General features: G+C 44.2%; 1 protein-coding gene across 2 annotated transcripts in view; it reads left to right on the plus strand.

Moving 5' to 3' along the window:
* The first annotated feature begins 220 nt into the window (after window positions 1–220).
* The window catches only part of LOC109902241 (receptor-type tyrosine-protein phosphatase U), a 326,293-nt gene continuing 299,696 nt past the window's right edge, over window positions 221–26,817 (plus strand). For both annotated transcript variants that reach the window (XM_020498440.2, XM_031786469.1), the window contains exon 1: window positions 221–469. In XM_020498440.2, coding sequence (XP_020354029.1) covers window positions 400–469 — 70 coding nt within the window. In that variant the 5' untranslated portion in view covers window positions 221–399. The remainder of the gene's footprint in view (window positions 470–26,817) is intronic.

Consider the following 26,817-nt stretch of genomic DNA (forward strand, 5'->3'; position numbering starts at 1 on the left):
TGGAGACTAGGCTGTTGCAAGAGACTAGGTGGATGTATGTGAATGCTTGATGAGGCACACACACCCGCAAACAGAGAGTGAGAGACATGTAGCGAGTTCAGTCTTACCTCAGAAAAACCTTTAGACGCCAGAATAGTTGCAAGATGGTGCCACTTGGAGGCGTCCGTCGCATATTTTAAATCACACACATATCGAGACAGAACGTGTGCTTGGCGGAAGAGTGAAAATGTGCTGTACTGTTTATCCTGACGTCAGTTAGCACTACTGCTGCTGTCTCGTAACTACGTTTCAGAAAGAATTAGGGAATCGATAGGCTGGAGAAAACAGTTTGCACATCGGTCCTCGCGGAGTCACTGAAATTATTTCTTCATCTATTCCAAACTGGACTAAAACAGCACAATGAACAACTGTGCATTTCTACTGATCCTGGCCGTTCAAATCTACGCCGAAGGCATAGAGGGACCAACAGGTAAAGAGCCCTTTCTTCCTGTTTTCAAGTCACTGCGCACTTGGGAAGCGATGCATCCATCGTGGAGAGTTTTGCATCGATATATTGATCCTGAAAAGGGGTGTGAAAGATGTCGCAGTATGTTTTCCGCAGTTAACTTTATTCATAGGCGACTGAAGGCTATTCAATGGAACGCTCGATATATTGTATAATGAAGAGGGTTTACTGAATTGTCAAGGTGCGAGATAAGGGGCTTTTATGAAAATGTGTTTAATTAGATTGCTTCGAATCGGAGGATAGTGCTTGTTTTGTGGCTCACTGTTTTGAAAGACTTGACCCTCTGCTTAACAGATCAGAGTCCACCTCACATTCCCGCTTTTTGTTATAACTTCACCCGTCCCTTTAAATATGGTAGTCTAGGGTATGTTATTAGTATATTCGCCTAATCGTTTATAGCCAATATTTCCAATATTTAAGTAGGCTATTCAAACAGTGCGTCTGCTACCCTGTCATGATAACCTATTCGTATTTTTTGCTACTCTAATTCTGGATGAACATTTCTGGACATTCAATTCCCGAAATTGCATTCCAACGTGTAAATGTGGATACAGCTTTACCGATGGTTTGTGTTGAGTTCCGTTTTAAAGCCTCATATCTAATTGAAATATGCAGACTGCTGAGGGAAAATCATGCTTTGATTTAAGAACATGTGCTGACCAGCTGGCAAGTGTCTACACTGTCATTTTCAACCTTTCCCCGACCCAGTCTGTAATACCTACATGTTTCAATCAGACCACCATAGGCTATGTGCCCAAGAACGCCAAGATAACTCTCTAAATGACAATCACCTCATAACACTCAAATCTGTAGCCATGAAAGGCTGGTAATGGCTCACATAAACACCATCATCCCAACCACCCTGGACCCATTCCAATTTGCATACAGATGACGCAATCTCTATTACACTTCCCTCTCTCACCTGGAGGAACACCTACACTATATATACAAAAGTATGTGGACATCCATTCAAATGAGTGGATTCAGCTATTTGAGCCACACCCGTTGCTGACTGTATAAAGCCTTTGTCTTCGTCTTGTCCCCGTGTATATATCTTTTTATCTTTTTTCTTTGCATATATTTTTCTTAACCTCAACTTCAACATACTCTCCTGCAATCTGCCTCACCCAATGTGGTATGGATCTACTATTTTCTTTACTTTAGAACCGGAACCCCCAACAGTAGCTAGCCAGCTAACTAGCTACTAGCTAGTAGTCAGCTAGCCACTGCTAGCGGTCATCAGTTAACATTTAGCCCGGACAGCTCTTGCCAGTCTGCACAGCTCAATTCAAACCAGAGCATATCGGACTTATTTTTCTCCATATCTCCGGATTCCTACCGCAAGCTCTGAACCTTTACACCTGGATCATCGCAGCTAGCTATCTGCTATCCAAGTGGCCACTCCTGGCTAATGTCTCTGTCATGAAGCAAGCACCAGTTAACCTGGAGCTAGCCTATGCTAGGCCAATCTCCCGGCTAGCTGAAGAGGTCCCTCAGCCACTCCTCTGGCTACAATACCTATTTTGCCAATTGGCCTGGACCCCTTTTACTGCCGATATGGAGCCCCACCGATCCATCACGACTGGACTACCGACGTAATCTGCCCAAGTTTTTTTTTCAACAGGCTCCTGCATCGCGATGTCCCCTGAATGCCCATCTGCTAGCCTGTTAGCCGCGGCCCGCTTGTTATCTAGAGCATATCGAACTGTTAACTGAAGAGACACATCAATATACCTATTTTGCCAATTAGCCTGGACCCTTTTACTACACTGGTCTGCCGTATTAACCGCACGAGGGGGCTACAACAGATTTCTTCCATCGCGATATCCCTCTAAGGCCCTTCTGCTAGCTTGCTAGCCTCGGCCCGCTAGCTGTCTGAATGGCCGTGTCTCCAGCCCTCCTAGCTACTCACTGGACCTCTATGATCACTCGGGCTACGCATTCCTCTCCCTAATGTCAATATGCCTTGTCCATTGCTGTTTTGGTTAGTGCCTTATTTCACTGTAGAGCCTCTAGCCCTGCTCAATATTCCTTAGCTAACCCTTTTTAGTTCCACTTCCCACACATGCGGTTACCTCACCTGGTTTAAATGATGTATCTCAAGACATTCTCTCTCATCGTCACTCAATGCATAGGTTTACCGCCACTGTATTCACATCATACCATACCTTTGTTTGTACATTATGCCTTGAATCTATTCTACCGTTCCCAGAAACCTGCTCCTTTTACTCTCTGTTCCAAACATACTAGACGACCAGTTCTTAGTCTTTAGCGTACCCCTATCCTACTCTTCTGTTCCTCTGGTGATGTAGAGGTTAATCTAGGCCCTGCAGTGCCTAGCTCCACTCCGATTCCCCAGGCACTCTCATTTGTTGACTTCTGTAACCGCAAAAGCCTTCGTTTCATGCATGTTAACATTAGAAGCCTCCTCCCTAAGTTTTTTTTTAATTCACTGCTTTAGCACACGATGCCAACGAAGGTGTCCTATCCGTGTTTGAATCCTGGCTTAGGAAGACCACGGAAAACCCTGAAATTTCCATCCATAACTATAACATTTTCCGTCAAGATAGAACTGCCAAAGGGGGCAGAGTTAGCCTGCAGAGTTCTGTACTATCCAGGTCTGTGCCCAAACAATTTGAGCTTCTACTTTAAAAAAATCCACCTTTCCAGAAACAAGTCGCTCACTGTTGCCGCTTGCTATAGACCACCTTCTTACCCCAGCTGTGCCCTGGACACCATATGTGACTTGACTGCCCCCCCCGTCTATCTTCAGAGCTCGTGCTGTTAGGTGACCTAAACTGGGACATGCTTAACACCACCATCCTACAATCTAAGCTTGATACCCTCAATCTCACACAAATTATCAATGAACCTACCAGGTACAACCAAATCTGTAAACACGGGCACCTTCATAGATATCATGCTAACCAACCTGCCCTCCAAATAGCTCTGCTGTCTTCAACCAGGATCTCAGCGATCACTGCCTCAGTGCCTGCATCCGTAATGGGTGTGCGGTCAAACGACCACCCCTCATCACTGTCAAACGCTCTCTAAAACACTTCAGCGAGCAGGCCTTTCTAATCGACCTGGCCCGGGTATCCTGGAAGGATATTGACCTCATTCCGTCAGAGGATGCCTGGTTATTCTTTAAAAGTGCTTTCCTCACCATCTTAAATAAGCATGCTCCATAAAAAAAAGTAGAACCAGGAACAGAAATAGCCCTTGATTCACTCCAGACCTGACTGCCCTTGACCAGCACAAAAACATCCTGTGGCGTTCTGCATTCGCATCGAATAGCCCCCACGATATGCAACTTTTTAGGGAAGTTAGGAACCAATATACACGGGCAGTTAGGAAAGCAAAGGCTAGCTTTTTCAAACAGAACTGGGTTTTTTTTCAAACTGGGTTTTTCAAACTGGGTTGCCCGACCAACTTTGTACTAGCTAGCTTCAGTAGCTGACATGAATAAAAACAAACAAACATCGCTTCTTCGGGAAGGGGCAAGGGAGATAAAAGGCCCAACGACGATGTTGATAATGCAGAGACCAAGACTGCAAAAAAAAAAAAAACTTTATATGATAAAATATGATGAGTTCTACCTAAAATATGGCTTCATTGCGACAAGTGACTCGCACGCTCCAAGCCCCCTGTGCGTATTACGTATTATCGCTTGCCACAGTGTTTTAGTTACGAGAGCTGCTACAGAGATTTCTTTCAGAAAAAGTCACCACTGGCAGCACATTTCAATGAGGAGGAATGGCTCGCTAAACTCGCTTTCCTGTGCGACGTATTGAACCAGCTCAACGAAGTCAATCTGTCACTTCAAGGGAGAATGACAACTGTCTTTAAGTTGGCAGATAAAGTGGCTGCATTGAAATCCAAACTGGAACTGTGGGGACGGCGAGTGGACAAGGGCATATTTGACATGTTCCAAGCATTAGCAGGGATTTTGGGAGAGACTGAGACTGGGCCGTCTTTCTCCCAGCTGGTGCGTGATCACCTAGCTTAGAGTTTTACTTTCCAACCGCCAAAGACCCACGAAGTGGGAAGGAATGGATCCGCGACCCATTTGTGAATGTCTCAGTTGAAATGTCCGTGCAGGAAGAAGATCAACTCCTTGAGGTTGCAAATGACGGTGGCCTTAAAAGTATGTTTAAGAACTTCATCTCTGCCAATCTTCTGTATTAAAATCAAGGCTGAATATCCTGAGATAGCCACACAAGCACTGAAAACATATGACATCTACGACCAGGTTAGCCCTTTGCTAACATGAATGCAGTTGGGTATGACAAAGGTAGTCTTTCTATGTAGTATGATACCTTAGAAAAAGAATGTTTTAGGGATTAAATTAATCCTCTGAAATAATCAGACAAGTCACTCTGATGTCCAAAGTAGTACTTTTCAAAGACAACTCATTAAAATAGGGTTAGTTGTAGATCGTGGAGAACTCAATACAATTATGGGAATATATGCATACATATTGAAAGTGTGCGGCTTATTATACTACAATTATTGACAAGAAAATAAACAAACTCAGCAAAAAAGGAAACGTCCTCACACTGTCAACTGCGTTTATTTTCAGCAAACTTAACATGTGTAAATATTTAATGAACCTAAGATTCAACAACTGAGAACAGAAATGGAATAATGTGTCCCTGAACAAAGTGGGGGTCAAAATCAAAGTAACAGTCAGTATCTGGTGTGGCCACCAGCTGCATTAAGTACTGCAGCGCATCTCCTCCTCAATGACTGCACCAGATTTGCCAGTTATTGCTGTGAGATGTTACCCCACTCTTCCGCCAAGGCACCTGCAAGTTCACAGACATTTCTGGGGGGGAATGGCCCTAGCCCTCACCCTCCGAACCAACAGGTCCCAGACATGCTCAATGAGATTGAGATCCAGGCTCTTCTCTGGCCATGGCAGAACACTGACATTCCTGTCTAGCAGGAAATCACGCACAGAACGAGCAGTATGGCTGGTGGCACTGTCATGCTGGAGGGTCATGTCAGGATGAGCCTGCAGGAAGGGTACCACATGAGGGAGGAGGATGTAAATATCAACGCTGTAGCACACAGTGAAACCCCTGTTGAAACAAAACTGCGACTCGTCAGTGAAGAGCATTTTTTTTGCCAGTCCAGCGACGGTGGGTTTGTGCCCAATGGCAACGTTGTTGCCGGTGATGTCTGGTGAGGACCTGCATTACAACAGGCCTACAAGCCCTCAGTCCAGCCTCTCTCAGCCTATTGCGGACAGTCTGAGCACTGACTTAGGAATTGTGCGTTCCTGGTGTAACTCGGGCAGTTGTACAGACATTGTGTTTCACAGTACGGACATTGCAATTTATTGCGCTGGCCACATCTGCAGTCTCCTTGCATGCCTCCTTGCAACATAGCTAAGGCACGTTCACGCAGATGAGCAGGGACCCTGGGCATCTTTCTTTCTGTGTTTTTCAGAGTCGGTAGAAAAGCCTCTTTAGTGTCCTAAGTTTCCATAACTGTGACCTTAATTGCCTACCGTCTGTAAGCTGTTAGTCTCTTAACGACTGTTCCACAGGTGCATGTTCATTAATTGTTTATGGTTCATTGAACACGCATGGGAAACAGTGTTTAAACCCTTTATAATGAACATCTGTGTAGTTATTTGGATTTTTACGAATTATCTTTGAAAGACAGAGTCCTGAAAAGGGGACGTTTTCTTCTTTTGCTGAGTTTAGTTATTTGACTGCCATCTGCTTCACAACCAAAATAATAACAGTGGTGGAAAAATGTAATTGTCATACTCCAGTAAAAATAACAGAAAATGGCTCAAGTAAAGTCAACCAATTACTACAATTACTAATCAACTACTTCAGTAAAAGTATTTGGTTTTAAATATACTCAAGTATCAAAAGTAAAGGTAATTGCTAAAAAAAACTTAAGTATCAGAAGTAAAATTCTAAAAAGTAAAAAATTCCTTACATTAAGTGAGCCAGACGGCCCAATCTTCTTGTTTTTATTTATTTATGGATAGCCAGGGAAACACTCCAACACCCAGACATAATTTACAAATAAAGCATCTGTTGAGTCCCAACAGATCAAAGGCAGTAGGGATGACAAGGGATGTTGTCTTGATAAAATATAACTAGTACTTTTGGTGTCAGGGAAAATCTATTGAGTAAAAAGTACATTATTTTCTTTAGGAATGTAGCGAAGTAAAATTTGTAAAAAATATAAATAGTAAAGTCCAGGTACTCAAAAAAACGACTTACTAAGTACTATACACCACTGAGGAAAGATCCCTCATCTGAAATACACATGATCTGTGTTTCTCTCCATGAAGCAGCAAAAAGAGGGTCTGCAAGACGGATGCTTCTAATGCTACTATTTCTCACCCCTACCTAGAGGGAAGAGACTCTCGCATGTGTTTATTTTTAAGCTTATTGGCTTATTTTGTGTAAACTTTTATACTGTTGTTTTTTGCCTTTATAAGTCATTGAATATATTCTGATTATTGACCGTGATCGGCGCAGTGGCTCACCCTTCTGTATGTACAGGTCAGTAAAGTCATAGAAAGGTCAAAGTCCAGTGTTGCAAGATCATGTTATGACATTGTCTGGGCTATAGAGCTGCCCTTTAACATTCTGTATTGAGATACCACCACAGTGAAATATGAAATTGACACACTCATGAGAAAACGGCTACTTCAGGCCTTTCTGTGTGATGGATGCAGGCTTCACATGGATTCCTGGTCCTTCTTGGTGGCTGGTTAGGTCAGTCCCTGTGGGCAGTGCTAAACACATACAGTCCTCTGAGATTCCATCTCCACATTTTAAGGCATTGGGTGCAATGGAAAGATTTGAGATGTGTGGAGTGAGCTTGGCCCAAGATTTGTTAATGCTGTATAGCCAACTCATATGGTTATTTGGCATGGCAATGACCATAGGAATCTGCAAGACTACACAAACAGATCTCGGACCAGGCTAGTGTAGTGGCTCTTGTATTGCCTTGTGTATTGGCTCACAGGTATTGCCTGTGAGTCCCTGGTAGTTCATTACCTTTGAAGCTGCACGACTAAGTGGACAACTCCTTAGAATACTGTTTTTCATGTCAGTCCTCCTGAGATTCAGCCTGTACCTCAGTCATCAACCCCCCCATTTCCCCTTCACATGCCCTGTCACAGCTGTTAGCATGTATTCTTCTGTAAATCCCATTAACTCTCACTCCCTCTACATCCCTCTCTCACTATCCCTCTCACTCCCTCTCCTTTATAAGAGGTGGTGAGGACTGGGGACTGTGCAGGGGAAGGGGGGGTGCCACCCAGTGTGACAGCCGGCGGTGGCAGGTGATGGGCAGTTCATGGCTGGTTCGGTGGCTCCAGGTGCCAGCTGGGAGTAAACCTCTCTCAAGCTCCAACTGGTTGAGGACGGGGAATGGGAAAGTGGCGAATTCAAGGCAATGTGTAACTTGTAGTGTGCTAGATTTGCCAACGTATGACTGAGAAAACATGCTAGAAACTTTAGAAATAGATTTGTTTAATGGCTTTTTTTGAAATGGAGCATCTCATGAGATTGGTTTGCAACCCTCAACCTTATTGTGGCTGGTTATATACACTATACTGCAAGTACAACTTGTTGAATTGAGATGCTTAACATAAATAAAGTGGGAAAGGACAAGTGAAGTGAAGGGAGTGTGAGAACAGAGAGAGCACAAGCAGCTTTATTCACATCCAGGTGTTGATGGGAGATGGAACAAAGGAAGGTCTATCGATTTCACAAATGCAGGCTGTCAGATACAGCTTATTGGCTTCATCTTGAGCCCCTCTCTCCTGCCAAAATCCTCCTAACTTCGGCATCACTCTATCATTCAGAGTAGCCTAGCGGCAGGTAACCTAGTGGTTAAGAGCGTTGGGACAGTAACTGAAAGGTCGCTGGTTTCAAACCCCGAGCCGGCAAGGTGAAAAAAATCTGCCCTTAAGCAAGGCAGTTAACACCCAACAACAACTGTCCCCGGGCACTGATGACCTTGATTAAGGCAGCCCCCTACACATCTCTGAATCAGAGGGGTTGGGTTAAATGCGGAAGACACATTTCGGTTGAATGAATTCAGTTGTGAAATTGACCAGGTGTCCGTTCTGCCCTTGGCTGACACATGTAAGACACCTGTTAGTTTGGTTTTCGAATTGGGTATAGGTAGTGTGAAAATATTGGTCCTTGGTGTGTTCATATGACACATTACAAAGTGTCAATTTCTTTTCTCAATGTGTTAGTCTTGCCTGAAGCACGGGAGGATTTCAAACCATATCTCTGTCCGAACTTTAACTTCATGAGCCGCTCATTAGTGACACAAGGCAAGAAGGAAAGGGTCTAACTGGGAGCATCTGGTGTCCTGTATCTATCCATCAACAGTAATGTACAGATGTAGGCAGCGATAAAGCACACACTCAATCATGGCCTTTTCATAAGACACCATGCCATTCATGCCTCCAGCAAGCTCATGATCAATAGCAGAAGGTGCCCACATGGCATGCCCCAATGGCCCACACTCTCTATATTTCTCTCATGTGTCTGTCTGGACAGAAGCCAGGTCCTTGATGTAGGCTGGTGGAACTGAGGCAGCATAGTGGTAGTGTCTCACATTAGCACAAAGCACCTAAGAATGCAGGAACACCCCTGTCCTGCGGCCCACAGGGTGCTGTTGACAAAGGGATGGATCCACAAGGACAAACGGAAGATTGTGTGTTTGATATTATTTTCATTATTTTCAGTCATTTTGTAGGCAGAATCATTCCCACCTGAGTGTATGGAAATATTTGGGGAACTCTGTGGGACAATGTGAGCATGTGAGTCATTATGAGAAATGTTTGGGTTGGCTTATTTTGAATAATATCTGACTAATTTGCACACAAACAAAATGACATACCACATGGTCAACCACATTTGCCTCCTTAAACACTAGGCCCAAAGTAACCAGCACAGGAGGCTGCTGAGGGGATAATGGCTGGAACGGAGCAAATGGAATGGCATGGAAACACATGGAAACCATCTATTTGATACCATTCCACCTATTCCGCTCCATATTCCATTACCACGAGCCCGCCCTCCTCAATTAAGGTGCCACCAACCTCCTGTGGTAACCCGTCTCTGTTGTCTGTCTGAAAGGGTGGTTATTTGTCTCAGATCAGTGTGTGACAATGGCCTGCTTTTTTTCCTTTTTAAGGAAAAAGTACAGAAAAGCCCTGTGTCTTTCCCTTTGTCTGTTTGGTCAGATGGCGCAGTTAACAATCAGTTTAGGCTCAGATTAAGCATGGAGGTAGTCGGATCACAGGGGAGAGGAGAGAAGGCATTAGAGGGAGAATGGTGGTTAATATGGGTCTTTGTGTGTTTTGGTACGGTATCATGTGACACTTACACAGCTGACAATGGAAGCCTGTTGATGCTGCGGAGTTCTGCTGCGGAGTTCTGCATGGATGCTTTCTTATAATAGGCCTTAGGCTTTACCTCAAAGCTGTTCACACACAGTCAGAGTACTTCTCTCTCTGTCTCTCGTTTTCTCAAATTGTCATAATTAGTTTTTACCTAATTGGAGTATGGTAATATTTTTTCTGTATTCCTCCCAAAGGTATTTTAGAAGTGCTCTAAAGTGTTAGAGACGCTGGTGTGAACACACACACGCGTGGGCGCAAGTACCTACCCACGCACGTAGGCACGCACCACCCATAGCACACACGCTCACTTTTGAGATATTTTAGGGGAATGTAATGTTCTCATTTGTTAAAGTGAATGAGCTGAAGGCTTATGCAGCGCCATCTGGGTTTGGCCGTGGTAGGGCGTTATTGTAAATAAGAATTTGTTCTTAACTGACTTGCCTATGCCATGGAAATATTTAGTCAAATTTCTCAGATATAAAGTATTCAAAAAGACTTTATTACAAATGTAACAGAAGCCGAGCAATTCCAGTGAACAACTGCCTTCTCTTGTTATAGACCTCAGGCTTTATAGGTTTCCACTTTCAGATAACACACATGGTCACTCCCCTTTATGTAGATGATTTACACCCCTTGGCCTCTTGCCACCATTATCTTTCTGTATCAATTCTTGGTTGTTTACAGATTCTATTGGTGGCATATCCATAGCAATGATACAAAAAAGACAACACACAATTAATATAGGTGTCTGTCCAATGATACTCATAGGACTACACAATGGCTCTCCCCAAGCCTGTAATGGCACAGACATACATATACAATACAATCACATGCCTTAATGCTAGTCACAGGACCAGGCAAGACTTCCCTCAGACCTATAACAGCACAGGCATACATTTTCTGCATACATTCTGTTTTTACATGTCTAGTGATTAACTCCATGTTGACCCAGCTCTGTTCATTCACCTGAGCTCAGCCCCCATTCTGCTTACACATGTCTATTAATTAACCCTATGTTGATTCTGCTCACTACTTCTGGGAGAACAGTCCAGATACTGGAAAATCTCCATGATGTCATGAATCCTCTCCTGCACATAGTTAAATAAAGGTTAAATTATAAAATAAAAATGACTGAATCACAGCATTGTGTAACATTGACCTTAGAGGAGGAAGGATATAGAGAGAATGAAAGAACAAAAAAACTTTCAGAGAGAGAGGTGGCGCTTGTTTTCCATGACAGATCTGTTAAATCCCCTAACTAACATTATCCCTTCAGAGGACCTGTACAGTGTGGTGCCCTGACAGTCACCATAACAGAACACAACACCATTCAGACAGGAATGTGCTTTTGTGGCTGTCTGGCTAACTTTGCTTTATTCACTGTACAGGAAAGGGAAAATGTCCTTCCAGATGATTTAATTCCTTCCCCCTGAGCTGAAATGGAATAGGGAGGCTGAGTCTGACTCTGAGTTGATATGTCGGTGAGAAGGTGGGTTTGGAGGGTGGGGGAAGGAAGGGGAGGGGAAGCATGAATGGTCGGGTTAGGCTGTCATTACACTGCAGGGACAGGATTAACTGGGGCAAGTTTTACCTCAATGACAGATGCTACCTGGCCTCACTCCATTTGCTACACTATCAGTGTGGTATTTAGAATGGTGATTTCCTGTGGGGCTAGCTAAATAGGTTCCTGGCTGGGAGGCCCATTCAGTAGTGAGTCCTCAGGATTTAGCCCAGTCCAGTGAGCCCCAATTGCGCCAGTGGTTCTGCATGGGTTCTTGTCTGGGGGCTTTGGATCTGACACACACAAACTGGAGGGATATTCTGAAGCCATTATTTTCAATTATTTTGTGATACATGTCTGACTCTGTCTCTGTGCATGGATGTCTGAGTATGTGTCGGTTAAGAATGAGTTAGTGTGAAGTAGTGTTTGAGGAAGATTCTCACACACACTGATAGTCGCGTGCTGTCTAGGGATTTGTCAGGGGATTGCACGGCAGGAAGCCTGTCTTAGTTTCTACAGTGCTGTTGAACTGATGAAATACAGGAGCCCAGCGATACATTATTTCTCTTGGTCCTTTATCCCCACATTTTGTCGATCCATCTCTTTCTCTCTATTTCTTTCTCTGCATCTTGCACTCTCTCTCCTGTCTGTCCGTGGGTAATATGCCCCAGTGTTTCGGGGAAGGGGTAGAAGGTGTGTTTTCCTTAAGGCTACAGGGCCAAAAACACGTTGAGTATGAAAGGCCCACGACAAAGTCATAACTCCACTCCCTTAGGCTATGGGAGAAGGTGACTTCATTAGCCAGCTCTAGCATCACTTTAACTTGATTACACTAACTGAGTTTAGATACGGACATTGGTACTGAGGACGCAGTTCACACCTGGAGCTATTGTTTTGTGTGTGTACTGTGTGTGTGTTCGTCTAGCAGTGCTTGAGGGAGGTCTGACACCTGGGACTTTGGCGTCTCTGTACTCAGTTAGGTTTTATGATCTACAACATAATGAACAGGTATCATTCTGGGAGCCCTCTATAATTACATTGAGACTGATGGGGGGTAATACTCCTGACACACACACACGCACACACACACTCTTACTTGCTTATGGTTTTCCATCAATGTTGACTTTGCCCCCGATTTGTGTTTGTTGTGGGGCGGGGTTTGTTTGTGGCGTGGCTGTGGGACAGGTGAGTTCTATACCAGAGAGGGGTGCCACTGTTTGCACACTGATGCCGTTGCGCTCACAGTTCAATTTTCATCTCTGAGATTGTGTCCTTGAGGTGTGTGACACCCAGGTGGCAGGTGGAATGCTAGGTATGGCGGTTATTGTTGCCAGGCACTCCATGTTTACAGGCTGGATCTCACACCACTTCAGGAGGGTCTTGCTGTTGTCCTTTAAGCATTCATTTTGTCCCCCGGCAGACCTCCATTTTTCAGGTGGCCATAGAGGATCTGCTGGGGAATGCGGATCACATGCAGGTGTCTCTGAGCAAGAAACGCTTGCTCATCGTTTGGGTTTGTCTGTCGATGTAGGGTACCCTATGTTAGGCCCAGGATCCGTTGAAGGTACCGTATGTTAAAGGCCTCAAAGGATGTTAATGTGCCTTCTGTACGGTGTCCAGGCTTCGGAGCCCTACAAAAGGGTGGATTAACGCACTGCTTTGTAGACTGCGGTCTTAGTGGGTATTGCCAGGTTCCTGTTCTGGAATACCCTGGACTTGAGTCAACCAAAGGCCACAGATGCGAGTCCCACACGAACCTGGATGTCATTGTCAATGCTGCATGTTGGGGACAGGACACTGCCGATTATAGGTGAAGTGAGGTACGACTTCGAGTTGTTGACCACCGATGTAGACATGTCTCAATGGGTGTGACTTGTTGCACAATGATTTGCATATTTTTTTGTTGATGTCGAGGCCAATGGAGTTGTTGATGGAGGAGATCACATTTAGAGATGCTGCATGGATTCTGGTGAGTGGGCGAGGAAAGCACGGTCGTCTGCATATTGTAGTTCAAAGATGTGTTGAGGTCTTTGTGGTGTCAGAAATGGAAAAGTTTGCCATCCAGGTGGAACTGTATGCTCACTCCATCCTCATCTCCCAAGGACTTGTGTGAGAGGAGTGACTGCGGTGAGAAACATGTTGAAGATGATAGGGACGAGGAAACAAACTTGTTTCACTTCAACCTTAACATTGAATGGGGTTGCCTGATCACCACCAATGCACACTCCTTTGAGGAACTTTGGCGGAACTCCGAGCCTGCCGAGAAGTTCCCACAGGAGCTTGTGGTTTACCGTGGTGAAAGCCTTGGAGAGGTCGATAAAAGCAAGGTACAGATCTTGATTCTGCACTTCTCTTGCACCTGCCTTACCATAAATACCATATCGGTGGTACTGCAGTCGCGTCTGAAGCCACATTGGGTTTCTGGAAGAATGCTTTTAAATATGTGTTGCCAAGCGGAATAGCATAATCTTAACGACTGTTCCACAGGTGCATGTTCATTAATTGTTTATGGTTCATTGAACACGCATGGGAAACAGTGTTTTAAACCCTTTATAATGAACATCTGTGTAGTTATTTGGATTTTTACGAATTATCTTTGAAAGACAGAGTCCTGAAAAGGGGACGTTTTCTTCTTTTGCTGAGTTTAGTTATTTGACTGCCATCTGCTTCACAACCAAAATAATAACAGTGGTGGAAAAATAACAGAAAATGGCTCAAGTAAAGTCAACCAATTACTACAATTACTAATCAACTACTTCAGTAAAAGTATTTGGTTTTAAATATACTCAAGTATCAAAAGTAAAGGTAATTGCTAAAAAAAACTTAAGTATCAGAAGTAAAATTCTAAAAAGTAAAAAATTCCTTACATTAAGTGAGCCAAATGGCCCAATCTTCTTGTTTTTATTTATTTATGGATAGCCAGGGAAACACTCCAACACCCAGACATAATTTACAAATAAAGCATCTGTTGAGTCCCAACAGATCAAAGGCAGTAGGGATGACAAGGGATGTTGTCTTGATAAAATATAACTAGTACTTTTGGTGTCAGGGAAAATCTATTGAGTAAAAAGTACATTATTTTCTTTAGGAATGTAGCGAAGTAAAATTTGTAAAAAATATAAATAGTAAAGTCCAGGTACTCAAAAAAACGACTTACTAAGTACTATACACCACTGAGGAAAGATCCCTCATCTGAAATACACATGATCTGTGTTTCTCTCCATGAAGCAGCAAAAAGAGGGTCTGCAAGACGGATGCTTCTAATGCTACTATTTCTCACCCCTACCTAGAGGGAAGAGACTCTCGCATGTGTTTATTTTTAAGCTTATTGGCTTATTTTGTGTAAACTTTTATACTGTTGTTTTTTGCCTTTATAAGTCATTGAATATATTCTGATTATTGACCGTGATCGGCGCAGTGGCTCACCCTTCTGTATGTACAGGTCAGTAAAGTCATAGAAAGGTCAAAGTCCAGTGTTGCAAGATCATGTTATGACATTGTCTGGGCTATAGAGCTGCCCTTTAACATTCTGTATTGAGATACCACCACAGTGAAATATGAAATTGACACACTCATGAGAAAACGGCTACTTCAGGCCTTTCTGTGTGATGGATGCAGGCTTCACATGGATTCCTGGTCCTTCTTGGTGGCTGGTTAGGTCAGTCCCTGTGGGCAGTGCTAAACACATACAGTCCTCTGAGATTCCATCTCCACATTTTAAGGCATTGGGTGCAATGGAAAGATTTGAGATGTGTGGAGTGAGCTTGGCCCAAGATTTGTTAATGCTGTATAGCCAACTCATATGGTTATTTGGCATGGCAATGACCATAGGAATCTGCAAGACTACACAAACAGATCTCGGACCAGGCTAGTGTAGTGGCTCTTGTATTGCCTTGTGTATTGGCTCACAGGTATTGCCTGTGAGTCCCTGGTAGTTCATTACCTTTGAAGCTGCACGACTAAGTGGACAACTCCTTAGAATACTGTTTTTCATGTCAGTCCTCCTGAGATTCAGCCTGTACCTCAGTCATCAACCCCCCCATTTCCCCTTCACATGCCCTGTCACAGCTGTTAGCATGTATTCTTCTGTAAATCCCATTAACTCTCACTCCCTCTACATCCCTCTCTCACTATCCCTCTCACTCCCTCTCCTTTATAAGAGGTGGTGAGGACTGGGGACTGTGCAGGGGAAGGGGGGGTGCCACCCAGTGTGACAGCCGGCGGTGGCAGGTGATGGGCAGTTCATGGCTGGTTCGGTGGCTCCAGGTGCCAGCTGGGAGTAAACCTCTCTCAAGCTCCAACTGGTTGAGGACGGGGAATGGGAAAGTGGCGAATTCAAGGCAATGTGTAACTTGTAGTGTGCTAGATTTGCCAACGTATGACTGAGAAAACATGCTAGAAACTTTAGAAATAGATTTGTTTAATGGCTTTTTTTGAAATGGAGCATCTCATGAGATTGGTTTGCAACCCTCAACCTTATTGTGGCTGGTTATATACACTATACTGCAAGTACAACTTGTTGAATTGAGATGCTTAACATAAATAAAGTGGGAAAGGACAAGTGAAGTGAAGGGAGTGTGAGAACAGAGAGAGCACAAGCAGCTTTATTCACATCCAGGTGTTGATGGGAGATGGAACAAAGGAAGGTCTATCGATTTCACAAATGCAGGCTGTCAGATACAGCTTATTGGCTTCATCTTGAGCCCCTCTCTCCTGCCAAAATCCTCCTAACTTCGGCATCACTCTATCATTCAGAGTAGCCTAGCGGCAGGTAACCTAGTGGTTAAGAGCGTTGGGACAGTAACTGAAAGGTCGCTGGTTTCAAACCCCGAGCCGGCAAGGTGAAAAAAATCTGCCCTTAAGCAAGGCAGTTAACACCCAACAACAACTGTCCCCGGGCACTGATGACCTTGATTAAGGCAGCCCCCTACACATCTCTGAATCAGAGGGGTTGGGTTAAATGCGGAAGACACATTTCGGTTGAATGAATTCAGTTGTGAAATTGACCAGGTGTCCGTTCTGCCCTTGGCTGACACATGTAAGACACCTGTTAGTTTGGTTTTCGAATTGGGTATAGGTAGTGTGAAAATATTGGTCCTTGGTGTGTTCATATGACACATTACAAAGTGTCAATTTCTTTTCTCAATGTGTTAGTCTTGCCTGAAGCACGGGAGGATTTCAAACCATATCTCTGTCCGAACTTTAACTTCATGAGCCGCTCATTAGTGACACAAGGCAAGAAGGAAAGGGTCTAACTGGGAGCATCTGGTGTCCTGTATCTATCCATCAACAGTAATGTACAGATGTAGGCAGCGATAAAGCACACACTCAATCATGGCCTTTTCATAAGACACCATGCCATTCATGCCTCCAGCAAGCTCATGATCAATAGCAGAAGGTGCCCACATGGCATGCCCCAATGGCCCACACTCTCTATATTTCTCTCATGTGTCTGTCTGGACAGAAGCCAGGTCCTTGATGTAGGCTGGTGGAACTGAGGCAGCATAGTGGTAGTGTCTCACATTAGCACAAAGCACCTAAGAATGCAGGAACACCCCTGTCCTGCGGCCCACAGGGTGCTGTTGACAAAGGGATGGATCCACAAGGACAAACGGAAGATTGTGTGTTTGATATTATTTTCATTATTTTCAGTCATTTTGTAGGCAGAATCATTCCCACCTGAGTGTATGGAAATATTTGGGGAACTCTGTGGGACAATGTGAGCATGTGAGTCATTATGAGAAATGTTTGGGTTGGCTTATTTTGAATAATATCTGACTAATTTGCACACAAACAAAATGACATACCACATGGTCAACCACATTTGCCTCCTTAAACACTAGGCCCAAAGTAACCAGCACAGGAGGCTGCTGAGGGGATAATGGCTGGAACGGAGCAAATGGAATGGCATGGAAACACATGGAAACCATCTATTTGATACCATTCCACCTATTCCGCTCCATATTCCATTACCACGAGCCCGCCCTCCTCAATTAAGGTGCCACCAACCTCCTGTGGTAACCCGTCTCTGTTGTCTGTCTGAAAGGGTGGTTATTTGTCTCAGATCAGTGTGTGACAATGGCCTGCTTTTTTTCCTTTTTAAGGAAAAAGTACAGAAAAGCCCTGTGTCTTTCCCTTTGTCTGTTTGGTCAGATGGCGCAGTTAACAATCAGTTTAGGCTCAGATTAAGCATGGAGGTAGTCGGATCACAGGGGAGAGGAGAGAAGGCATTAGAGGGAGAATGGTGGTTAATATGGGTCTTTGTGTGTTTTGGTACGGTATCATGTGACACTTACACAGCTGACAATGGAAGCCTGTTGATGCTGCGGAGTTCTGCTGCGGAGTTCTGCATGGATGCTTTCTTATAATAGGCCTTAGGCTTTACCTCAAAGCTGTTCACACACAGTCAGAGTACTTCTCTCTCTGTCTCTCGTTTTCTCAAATTGTCATAATTAGTTTTTACCTAATTGGAGTATGGTAATATTTTTTCTGTATTCCTCCCAAAGGTATTTTAGAAGTGCTCTAAAGTGTTAGAGACGCTGGTGTGAACACACACACGCGTGGGCGCAAGTACCTACCCACGCACGTAGGCACGCACCACCCATAGCACACACGCTCACTTTTGAGATATTTTAGGGGAATGTAATGTTCTCATTTGTTAAAGTGAATGAGCTGAAGGCTTATGCAGCGCCATCTGGGTTTGGCCGTGGTAGGGCGTTATTGTAAATAAGAATTTGTTCTTAACTGACTTGCCTATGCCATGGAAATATTTAGTCAAATTTCTCAGATATAAAGTATTCAAAAAGACTTTATTACAAATGTAACAGAAGCCGAGCAATTCCAGTGAACAACTGCCTTCTCTTGTTATAGACCTCAGGCTTTATAGGTTTCCACTTTCAGATAACACACATGGTCACTCCCCTTTATGTAGATGATTTACACCCCTTGGCCTCTTGCCACCATTATCTTTCTGTATCAATTCTTGGTTGTTTACAGATTCTATTGGTGGCATATCCATAGCAATGATACAAAAAAGACAACACACAATTAATATAGGTGTCTGTCCAATGATACTCATAGGACTACACAATGGCTCTCCCCAAGCCTGTAATGGCACAGACATACATATACAATACAATCACATGCCTTAATGCTAGTCACAGGACCAGGCAAGACTTCCCTCAGACCTATAACAGCACAGGCATACATTTTCTGCATACATTCTGTTTTTACATGTCTAGTGATTAACTCCATGTTGACCCAGCTCTGTTCATTCACCTGAGCTCAGCCCCCATTCTGCTTACACATGTCTATTAATTAACCCTATGTTGATTCTGCTCACTACTTCTGGGAGAACAGTCCAGATACTGGAAAATCTCCATGATGTCATGAATCCTCTCCTGCACATAGTTAAATAAAGGTTAAATTATAAAATAAAAATGACTGAATCACAGCATTGTGTAACATTGACCTTAGAGGAGGAAGGATATAGAGAGAATGAAAGAACAAAAAAACTTTCAGAGAGAGAGGTGGCGCTTGTTTTCCATGACAGATCTGTTAAATCCCCTAACTAACATTATCCCTTCAGAGGACCTGTACAGTGTGGTGCCCTGACAGTCACCATAACAGAACACAACACCATTCAGACAGGAATGTGCTTTTGTGGCTGTCTGGCTAACTTTGCTTTATTCACTGTACAGGAAAGGGAAAATGTCCTTCCAGATGATTTAATTCCTTCCCCCTGAGCTGAAATGGAATAGGGAGGCTGAGTCTGACTCTGAGTTGATATGTCGGTGAGAAGGTGGGTTTGGAGGGTGGGGGAAGGAAGGGGAGGGGAAGCATGAATGGTCGGGTTAGGCTGTCATTACACTGCAGGGACAGGATTAACTGGGGCAAGTTTTACCTCAATGACAGATGCTACCTGGCCTCACTCCATTTGCTACACTATCAGTGTGGTATTTAGAATGGTGATTTCCTGTGGGGCTAGCTAAATAGGTTCCTGGCTGGGAGGCCCATTCAGTAGTGAGTCCTCAGGATTTAGCCCAGTCCAGTGAGCCCCAATTGCGCCAGTGGTTCTGCATGGGTTCTTGTCTGGGGGCTTTGGATCTGACACACACAAACTGGAGGGATATTCTGAAGCCATTATTTTCAATTATTTTGTGATACATGTCTGACTCTGTCTCTGTGCATGGATGTCTGAGTATGTGTCGGTTAAGAATGAGTTAGTGTGAAGTAGTGTTTGAGGAAGATTCTCACACACACTGATAGTCGCGTGCTGTCTAGGGATTTGTCAGGGGATTGCACGGCAGGAAGCCTGTCTTAGTTTCTACAGTGCTGTTGAACTGATGAAATACAGGAGCCCAGCGATACATTATTTCTCTTGGTCCTTTATCCCCACATTTTGTCGATCCATCTCTTTCTCTCTATTTCTTTCTCTGCATCTTGCACTCTCTCTCCTGTCTGTCCGTGGGTAATATGCCCCAGTGTTTCGGGGAAGGGGTAGAAGGTGTGTTTTCCTTAAGGCTACAGGGCCAAAAACACGTTGAGTATGAAAGGCCCACGACAAAGTCATAACTCCACTCCCTTAGGCTATGGGAGAAGGTGACTTCATTAGCCAGCTCTAGCATCACTTTAACTTGATTACACTAACTGAGTTTAGATACGGACATTGGTACTGAGGACGCAGTTCACACCTGGAGCTATTGTTTTGTGTGTGTACTGTGTGTGTGTTCGTCTAGCAGTGCTTGAGGGAGGTCTGACACCTGGGACTTTGGCGTCTCTGTACTCAGTTAGGTTTTATGATCTACAACATAATGAACAGGTATCATTCTGGGAGCCCTCTATAATTACATTGAGACTGATGGGGGGTAATACTCCTGACACACACACACGCACACACACACTCTTACTTGCTTATGGTTTTCCATCAATGTTGACTTTGCCCCCGATTTGTGTTTGTTGTGGGGCGGGGTTTGTTTGTGGCGTGGCTGTGGGACAGGTGAGTTCTATACCAGAGAGGGGTGCCACTGTTTGCACACTGATGCCGTTGCGCTCACAGTTCAATTTTCATCTCTGAGATTGTGTCCTTGAGGTGTGTGACACCCAGGTGGCAGGTGGAATGCTAGGTATGGCGGTTATTGTTGCCAGGCACTCCATGTTTACAGGCTGGATCTCACACCACTTCAGGAGGGTCTTGCTGTTGTCCTTTAAGCATTCATTTTGTCCCCCGGCAGACCTCCATTTTTCAGGTGGCCATAGAGGATCTGCTGGGGAATGCGGATCACATGCAGGTGTCTCTGAGCAAGAAACGCTTGCTCATCGTTTGGGTTTGTCTGTCGATGTAGGGTACCCTATGTTAGGCCCAGGATCCGTTGAAGGTACCGTATGTTAAAGGCCTCAAAGGATGTTAATGTGCCTTCTGTACGGTGTCCAGGCTTCGGAGCCCTACAAAAGGGTGGATTAACGCACTGCTTTGTAGACTGCGGTCTTAGTGGGTATTGCCAGGTTCCTGTTCTGGAATACCCTGGACTTGAGTCGACCAAAGGCCACAGATGCGAGTCCCACACGAACCTGGATGTCATTGTCAATGCTGCATGTTGGGGACAGGACACTGCCGATTATAGGTGAAGTGAGGTACGACTTCGAGTTGTTGACCACCGATGTAGACATGTCTCAATGGGTGTGACTTGTTGCACAATGATTTGCATATTTTTTTGTTGATGTCGAGGCCAATGGAGTTGTTGATGGAGGAGATCACATTTAGAGATGCTGCATGGATTCTGGTGAGTGGGCGAGGAAAGCACGGTCGTCTGCATATTGTAGTTCAAAGATGTGTTGAGGTCTTTGTGGTGTCAGAAATTGAAAAGTTTGCCATCCAGGTGGAACTGTATGCTCACTCCATCCTCATCTCCCAAGGACTTGTGTGAGAGGAGTGACTGCGGTGAGAAACATGTTGAAGATGATAGGGACGAGGAAACAAACTTGTTTCACTTCAACCTTAACATTGAATGGGGTTGCCTGATCACCACCAATGCACACTCCTTTGAGGAACTTTGGCGGAACTCCGAGCCTGCCGAGAAGTTCCCACAGGAGCTTGTGGTTTACCGTGGTGAAAGCCTTGGAGAGGTCGATAAAAGCAAGGTACAGATCTTGATTCTGCACTTCTCTTGCACCTGCCTTACCATAAATACCATATCGGTGGTACTGCAGTCGCGTCTGAAGCCACATTGGGTTTCTGGAAGAATGCTTTTAAATATGTGTTGCCAAGCGGAATAGCATAATCCTGGCTAGGACTTTGTCAGCGACCGCGAGCACAGATACTCGTCTGCTGTTTCCGAGGTGTCTGCTTTGTCACCTTTTTCTCTTGAAAATGAGATATGGCTTCCGAGGACCAGATATTATTTATCAGGAGGGGAAGGCGGTGAGTGAGGAGGTATGTGAAAGCATCCAGGCAGTCACTCTCCTCTCAACTCAAAACAACACATGCTTATAGATCTCAGCTGGGATTCCTCCTGTTGTTTTTGAGAACCTTGATGACTCGTAAAACCTCAAAGCTCAGGGGAGAGTCCAATTGGCTGGACAGGGGGGGATGTTGGGCAGCTCGTTGAGTGCATTGTGTACTGTTGGGCTTCCCTTGTTGAGAAGGATGCTGAAGTGCTCAGCCCATCTTCCCAGAATCTGATGGAGCCACACACATCAAGGGCACACATCTGTGGATCTCACTGGGGTTATGTTTTTTTCTTTGGGGATCGTTGATAGATTTGATGGCATCATAGAAGTCAAAATGTAGCAATATCTGTGAGTTTGGGTGGATGAGAAGTTGAGCTTCACCACCCATGTTTTTATTTAACTAGGCATGAACAATTTCTTATTTACAATTGACGGTCTAAAAATTGAGAACCTTGTCAGGGAACTCGAGCTGCATATTACCAGCACAAAGCTTGTTTTTCCTTTGCTACCAGAAAATAGTTGATTTGTTGTACTTTTTCTCTCTGTGTTGGACTATGGTGATACTACGTACAGTGCCTTGCGAAAGTATTCGGCCCCCTTGAACTTTGCGACCTTTTGCCACATTTCAGGCTTCAAACATAAAGATATAAAACTGTATTTTTTGTGAAGAATCAACAACAAGTGGGACACAATCATGAAGTGGAACGACATTTATTGGATATTTCAAACTTTTTTAACAAATCAAAAACTGAAAAATTGGGCGTGCAAAATTATTCAGCCCCCTTAAGTTAATACTTTGTAGCGCCACCTTTTGCTGCGATTACAGCTGTAAGTCACTTGGGGTATGTCTCTATCAGTTTTGCACATCGAGAGACTGACATTTTTTCCCATTCCTCCTTGCAAAACAGCTCGAGCTCAGTGAGGTTGGATGGAGACCGTTTGTGACCAGCAGTTTTCAGTTCTTTCCACAGATTCTCGATTGGATTCAGGTCTGGACTTTGACTTGGCCATTCTAACACCTGGATATGTTTATTTTTGAACCATTCCATTGTAGATTTTGCTTTATGTTTTGGATCATTGTCTTGTTGGAAGACAAATCTCCATCCCAGTCTCAGGTCTTTTGCAGACTCCATCAGGTTTTCTTCCAGAATGGTCCTGTATTTGGCTCCATCCATCTTCCCATCAATTTTAACCATCTTCCCTGTCCCTGCTGAAGAAAAGCAGGCCCAAACCATGATGCTGCCACCACCATGTTTGACAGTGGGGTTGGTGTGTTCAGGGTGATGAGCTGTGTTGCTTTTATGCCAATTATAACGTTTTGCATTGTTGCCAAAAAGTTCAATTTTGGTTTCATCTGACCAGAGCACCTTCTTCCACATGTTTGGTGTGTCTCCCAGGTGGCTTGTGGCAAACTTTAAACAACACTTTTTATGAATATCTTTAAGAAATGGCTTTCTTCTTGCCACTCTTCCATAAAGGCCAGATTTGTGCAATATACGACTGATTGTTGTCCTATGGACAGAGTCTCCCACCTCAGCTGTAGATCTCTGCAGTTCATCCAGAGTGATCATGGGCCTCTTGGCTGCATCTCTGATCAGTCTTCTCCTTGTCTGAGCTGAAAGTTTAGAGGGACGGCCAGGTCTTGGTAGATTTGCAGTGGTCTGATACTCCTTCCATTTCAATATTATTGCTTGCACAGTGCTCCTTGGGATGTTTAAAGCTTGGGAAATCTTTTCGTATCCAAATCCGGCTTTAAACTTCTTCACAACAGTATCTCGGACCTGCCTGGTGTGTTTCTTGTTCTTCATGATGCTCTCTGCGCTTTTAACGGACCTCTGAGACTATCACAGTGCAGGTGCATTTATACGGAGACTTGATTACACACAGGTGGATTGTATTTATCATCATTAGTCATTTAGGTCAACATTGGATCATTCAGAGATCCTCACTGAACTTCTGGAGAGAGTTTGCTGCACTGAAAGTAAAGGGGCTGAATAATTTTGCACGCCCAATTTTTCAGTTTTTGATTTGTTAAAAAGGTTTGAAATATCCAATAAATGTCGTTCCACTTCATGATTGTGTCCCACTTGTTGTTGATTCTTCACAAAAAAATACAGTTTTATATCTGTGTTTGAAGCCTGAAATGTGGCAAAAGGTCGCAAAGTTCAAGGGGGCCGAATACTTCCGCAAGGCACTGTATGTGCAAGCCTCCAGCGCTACACTGAAGGCTCTTGACTCTGTGTATCATGCAGCCCTTTGTTTTGTCACCAATCAAAGACGTCTAACTCACCATTCTGATATCTACAGTGCTGTCGGGTGGACATCACTACAAACACACAGGTTAAAACACTGGTACATTCTTATTTATAAGTACATTTTAGGAAAACTGCCATTTTATCTGTCCTTGAAGTGAAAACACATACAAGCTCGGATCTTAATCTTGTTTTATGCTAACAGTCCGGAAAATTTGAACTGAGCATGGAAAAAGGTCCTTTCATGACAGCCCTGGTCTTGGAATTCCATCCAAGCCAACCTAAAACTCCAGGACCTGGCTCCACATTTATAACTGTTGTGTAAATGTAACACTAAATATCTGCGTGCACAATTTCTGAAAAGTCTGCTCACGCTTCAAAATATTGAGATATTGAGATTTTTGCCGCACGGCCATATGCATGTTTCCCGTTATACATCAGACCTGTCGTGAAACTGTGCGAGCGTGAACTGTCAAGGATTCCCCCAGTACAGCTGCTCATTCAGTGCACCAGTTCCAGAGGTCTACAACCGGCCTCTAGGCATCACTGAACTGTCTCACGCACACCTGATTCCATTTCCTCTGATTAGTAATTGTATTTATGTGCCCTCTGTTCACCATTGTCTTGTCGGTTATTGTTCCCATGTCTGTTGGTCTGTGAGTACCTGTGCTTTGTTATTCCGGCTTTTGTGCTGCATGCATTGTGCACTTGTTATTACGGGTTTTGTCCCGTATATTGTTGTGCATTTGCATTTAGGGTCTTGCCCCGTGTAGTGTATTGCGGGTCTCGTCCTGTGTATTTATTAGAGGTTTAACCTCACTCTTTTGTTTAGGTTACATCCATGTGTTTTTGCATACATGTTTGTTCTGGGCTTTGTCCCAGTGCCTTTTCATTGCATGATGTATCTTTGAGTGGAGTATTAAAACCCCCCCTATTACGTATTCCTGTGCCTGTCTCCAATCATTTATACAACGTGACATGAACGAGTATTATAAAAACGGCCATCATTTGCTGTATACTTTGGAAGTATTGGAATTAGGCCAAGACAGTATCTAAGGATATAGAAATTGATAAAATGTATTTGGAGGAGTTGGCAGAATGTTGTCTTTTGCAGTGACATTTGCTGTATCTGACCATGTCTGAAAGGCAAACAATTACACATTGTTGTGGACCTTTAAACAGATCAATAATGTTTTGCATTTACTTTTTCCCGAACCTAAATATGCTCCACTGCACGCGAATACTGAAACATTGTCTACTCGGATACATTTTTTAAAACTACAGTAGGCCTACACCTGTTAAACCACACTCTCTTTCAGATACAAAAACTCTCATATTTGTATTGTATTTGTCACATACACATGGTTAGCAGATGTTAATGCGAGTGTAGCGAAATGCTTGTGCTTCTAGTTCCGACAATGCAGTAATAACCAACAAGTAATCTAGCTAACAATTCCAAAACTACTACCATATAGACACAAGTGTAAGGGGATAAAGAATATGTACATAGATATATGAGTGAGTGATGGTACAGAGCGGCATAGGCAAGATACAGTAGATGGTATTGAGTGCAGTATATACATATGAGATGAATAATGTAGGGTATGTAAACATTATATTAGGTAGCATTGTTTAAAGTGGCTAGTGATATATTTTACATCATTTCCCATCAATTCCCATTATTAAAGTGGCTGGAGTTGAGTCAGTGTGTTGGCAGCAGCCACTCAATGTTAGTGGTGGCTGTTTAACAGTCTGATGGCCTTGAGATAGAAGCTGTTTTTCAGTCTCTCGGTCCCAGCTTTGATGCACCTGTACTGACCTCGCCTTCTGGATGATAGCGGGGTGAACAGGCAGTGGCTCGGGTGGTTGTTGTCCTTGATGATCGTTATGGCCTTCCTGTGACATCGGGTGGTGTAGGTGTCCTGGAGGGCAGGTAGTTTGCCCCCGGTGATGCGTTGTGCAGACCTCACTACCCTCTGGAGAGCCTTACAGTTGTGGGCGGAGCAGTTGCCGTACCAGGCGGTGATACAGCCCGACAGGATGCTCTCGATTGTGCATCTGTAGAAGTTTGTGTGCTTTTGGTGACAAGCCGAATTTCTTCAGCCTCCTGAGGTTGAAGAGGCGCTGCTGCGCCTTCTTCACGATGCTGTCTGTGTGGGTGGACCAATTCAGTTTGTCTGTGATGTGTACGCCGAGGAACTTAACTTACTACCCTCTCCACTACTGTTCCATCAATGTGGATAGGGGGGTGTTCCCTCTGCTGTTTCCTGAAGTCCACAATCATCTCCTTAGTTTTGTTGACGTTGAGTGTGAGGTTATTTTCCTGACGCCACACTCCAAGGGCCCTCACCTCCTCCCTGTAGGCCGTCTCGTCGTTGTAGGTAATAAAGCCTACCACTGTTGTGTCGTCCGCAAACTTGATGATTGAGTTGGAGGCGTGCGTGGCCACGCAGTCTTGGGTGAACAGGGAGTACAGGAGAGGGCTCAGAACGCACCCTTGTGGGGACCCAGTGTTGAGGATCAGCGGGGTGTAAATGTTGTTGCCTACCCTCACCACCTGGGGGCGGCCCGTCAGGAAGTCCAGTACCCAGTTGCACAGGGCGGGGTCGAGACCCCTGGGTCTTGAGCTTGATGACGAGCTTGGAGGGCACTATGGTGTTAAATGCGAGCTGTAGTCGATATAATATCTAATAGGGACAGTGAGGGA

This window comes from Oncorhynchus kisutch, linkage group LG13 (genome assembly GCF_002021735.2).
Source record: "Oncorhynchus kisutch isolate 150728-3 linkage group LG13, Okis_V2, whole genome shotgun sequence".
Taxonomy (NCBI): Eukaryota; Metazoa; Chordata; class Actinopteri; order Salmoniformes; family Salmonidae; genus Oncorhynchus; species Oncorhynchus kisutch.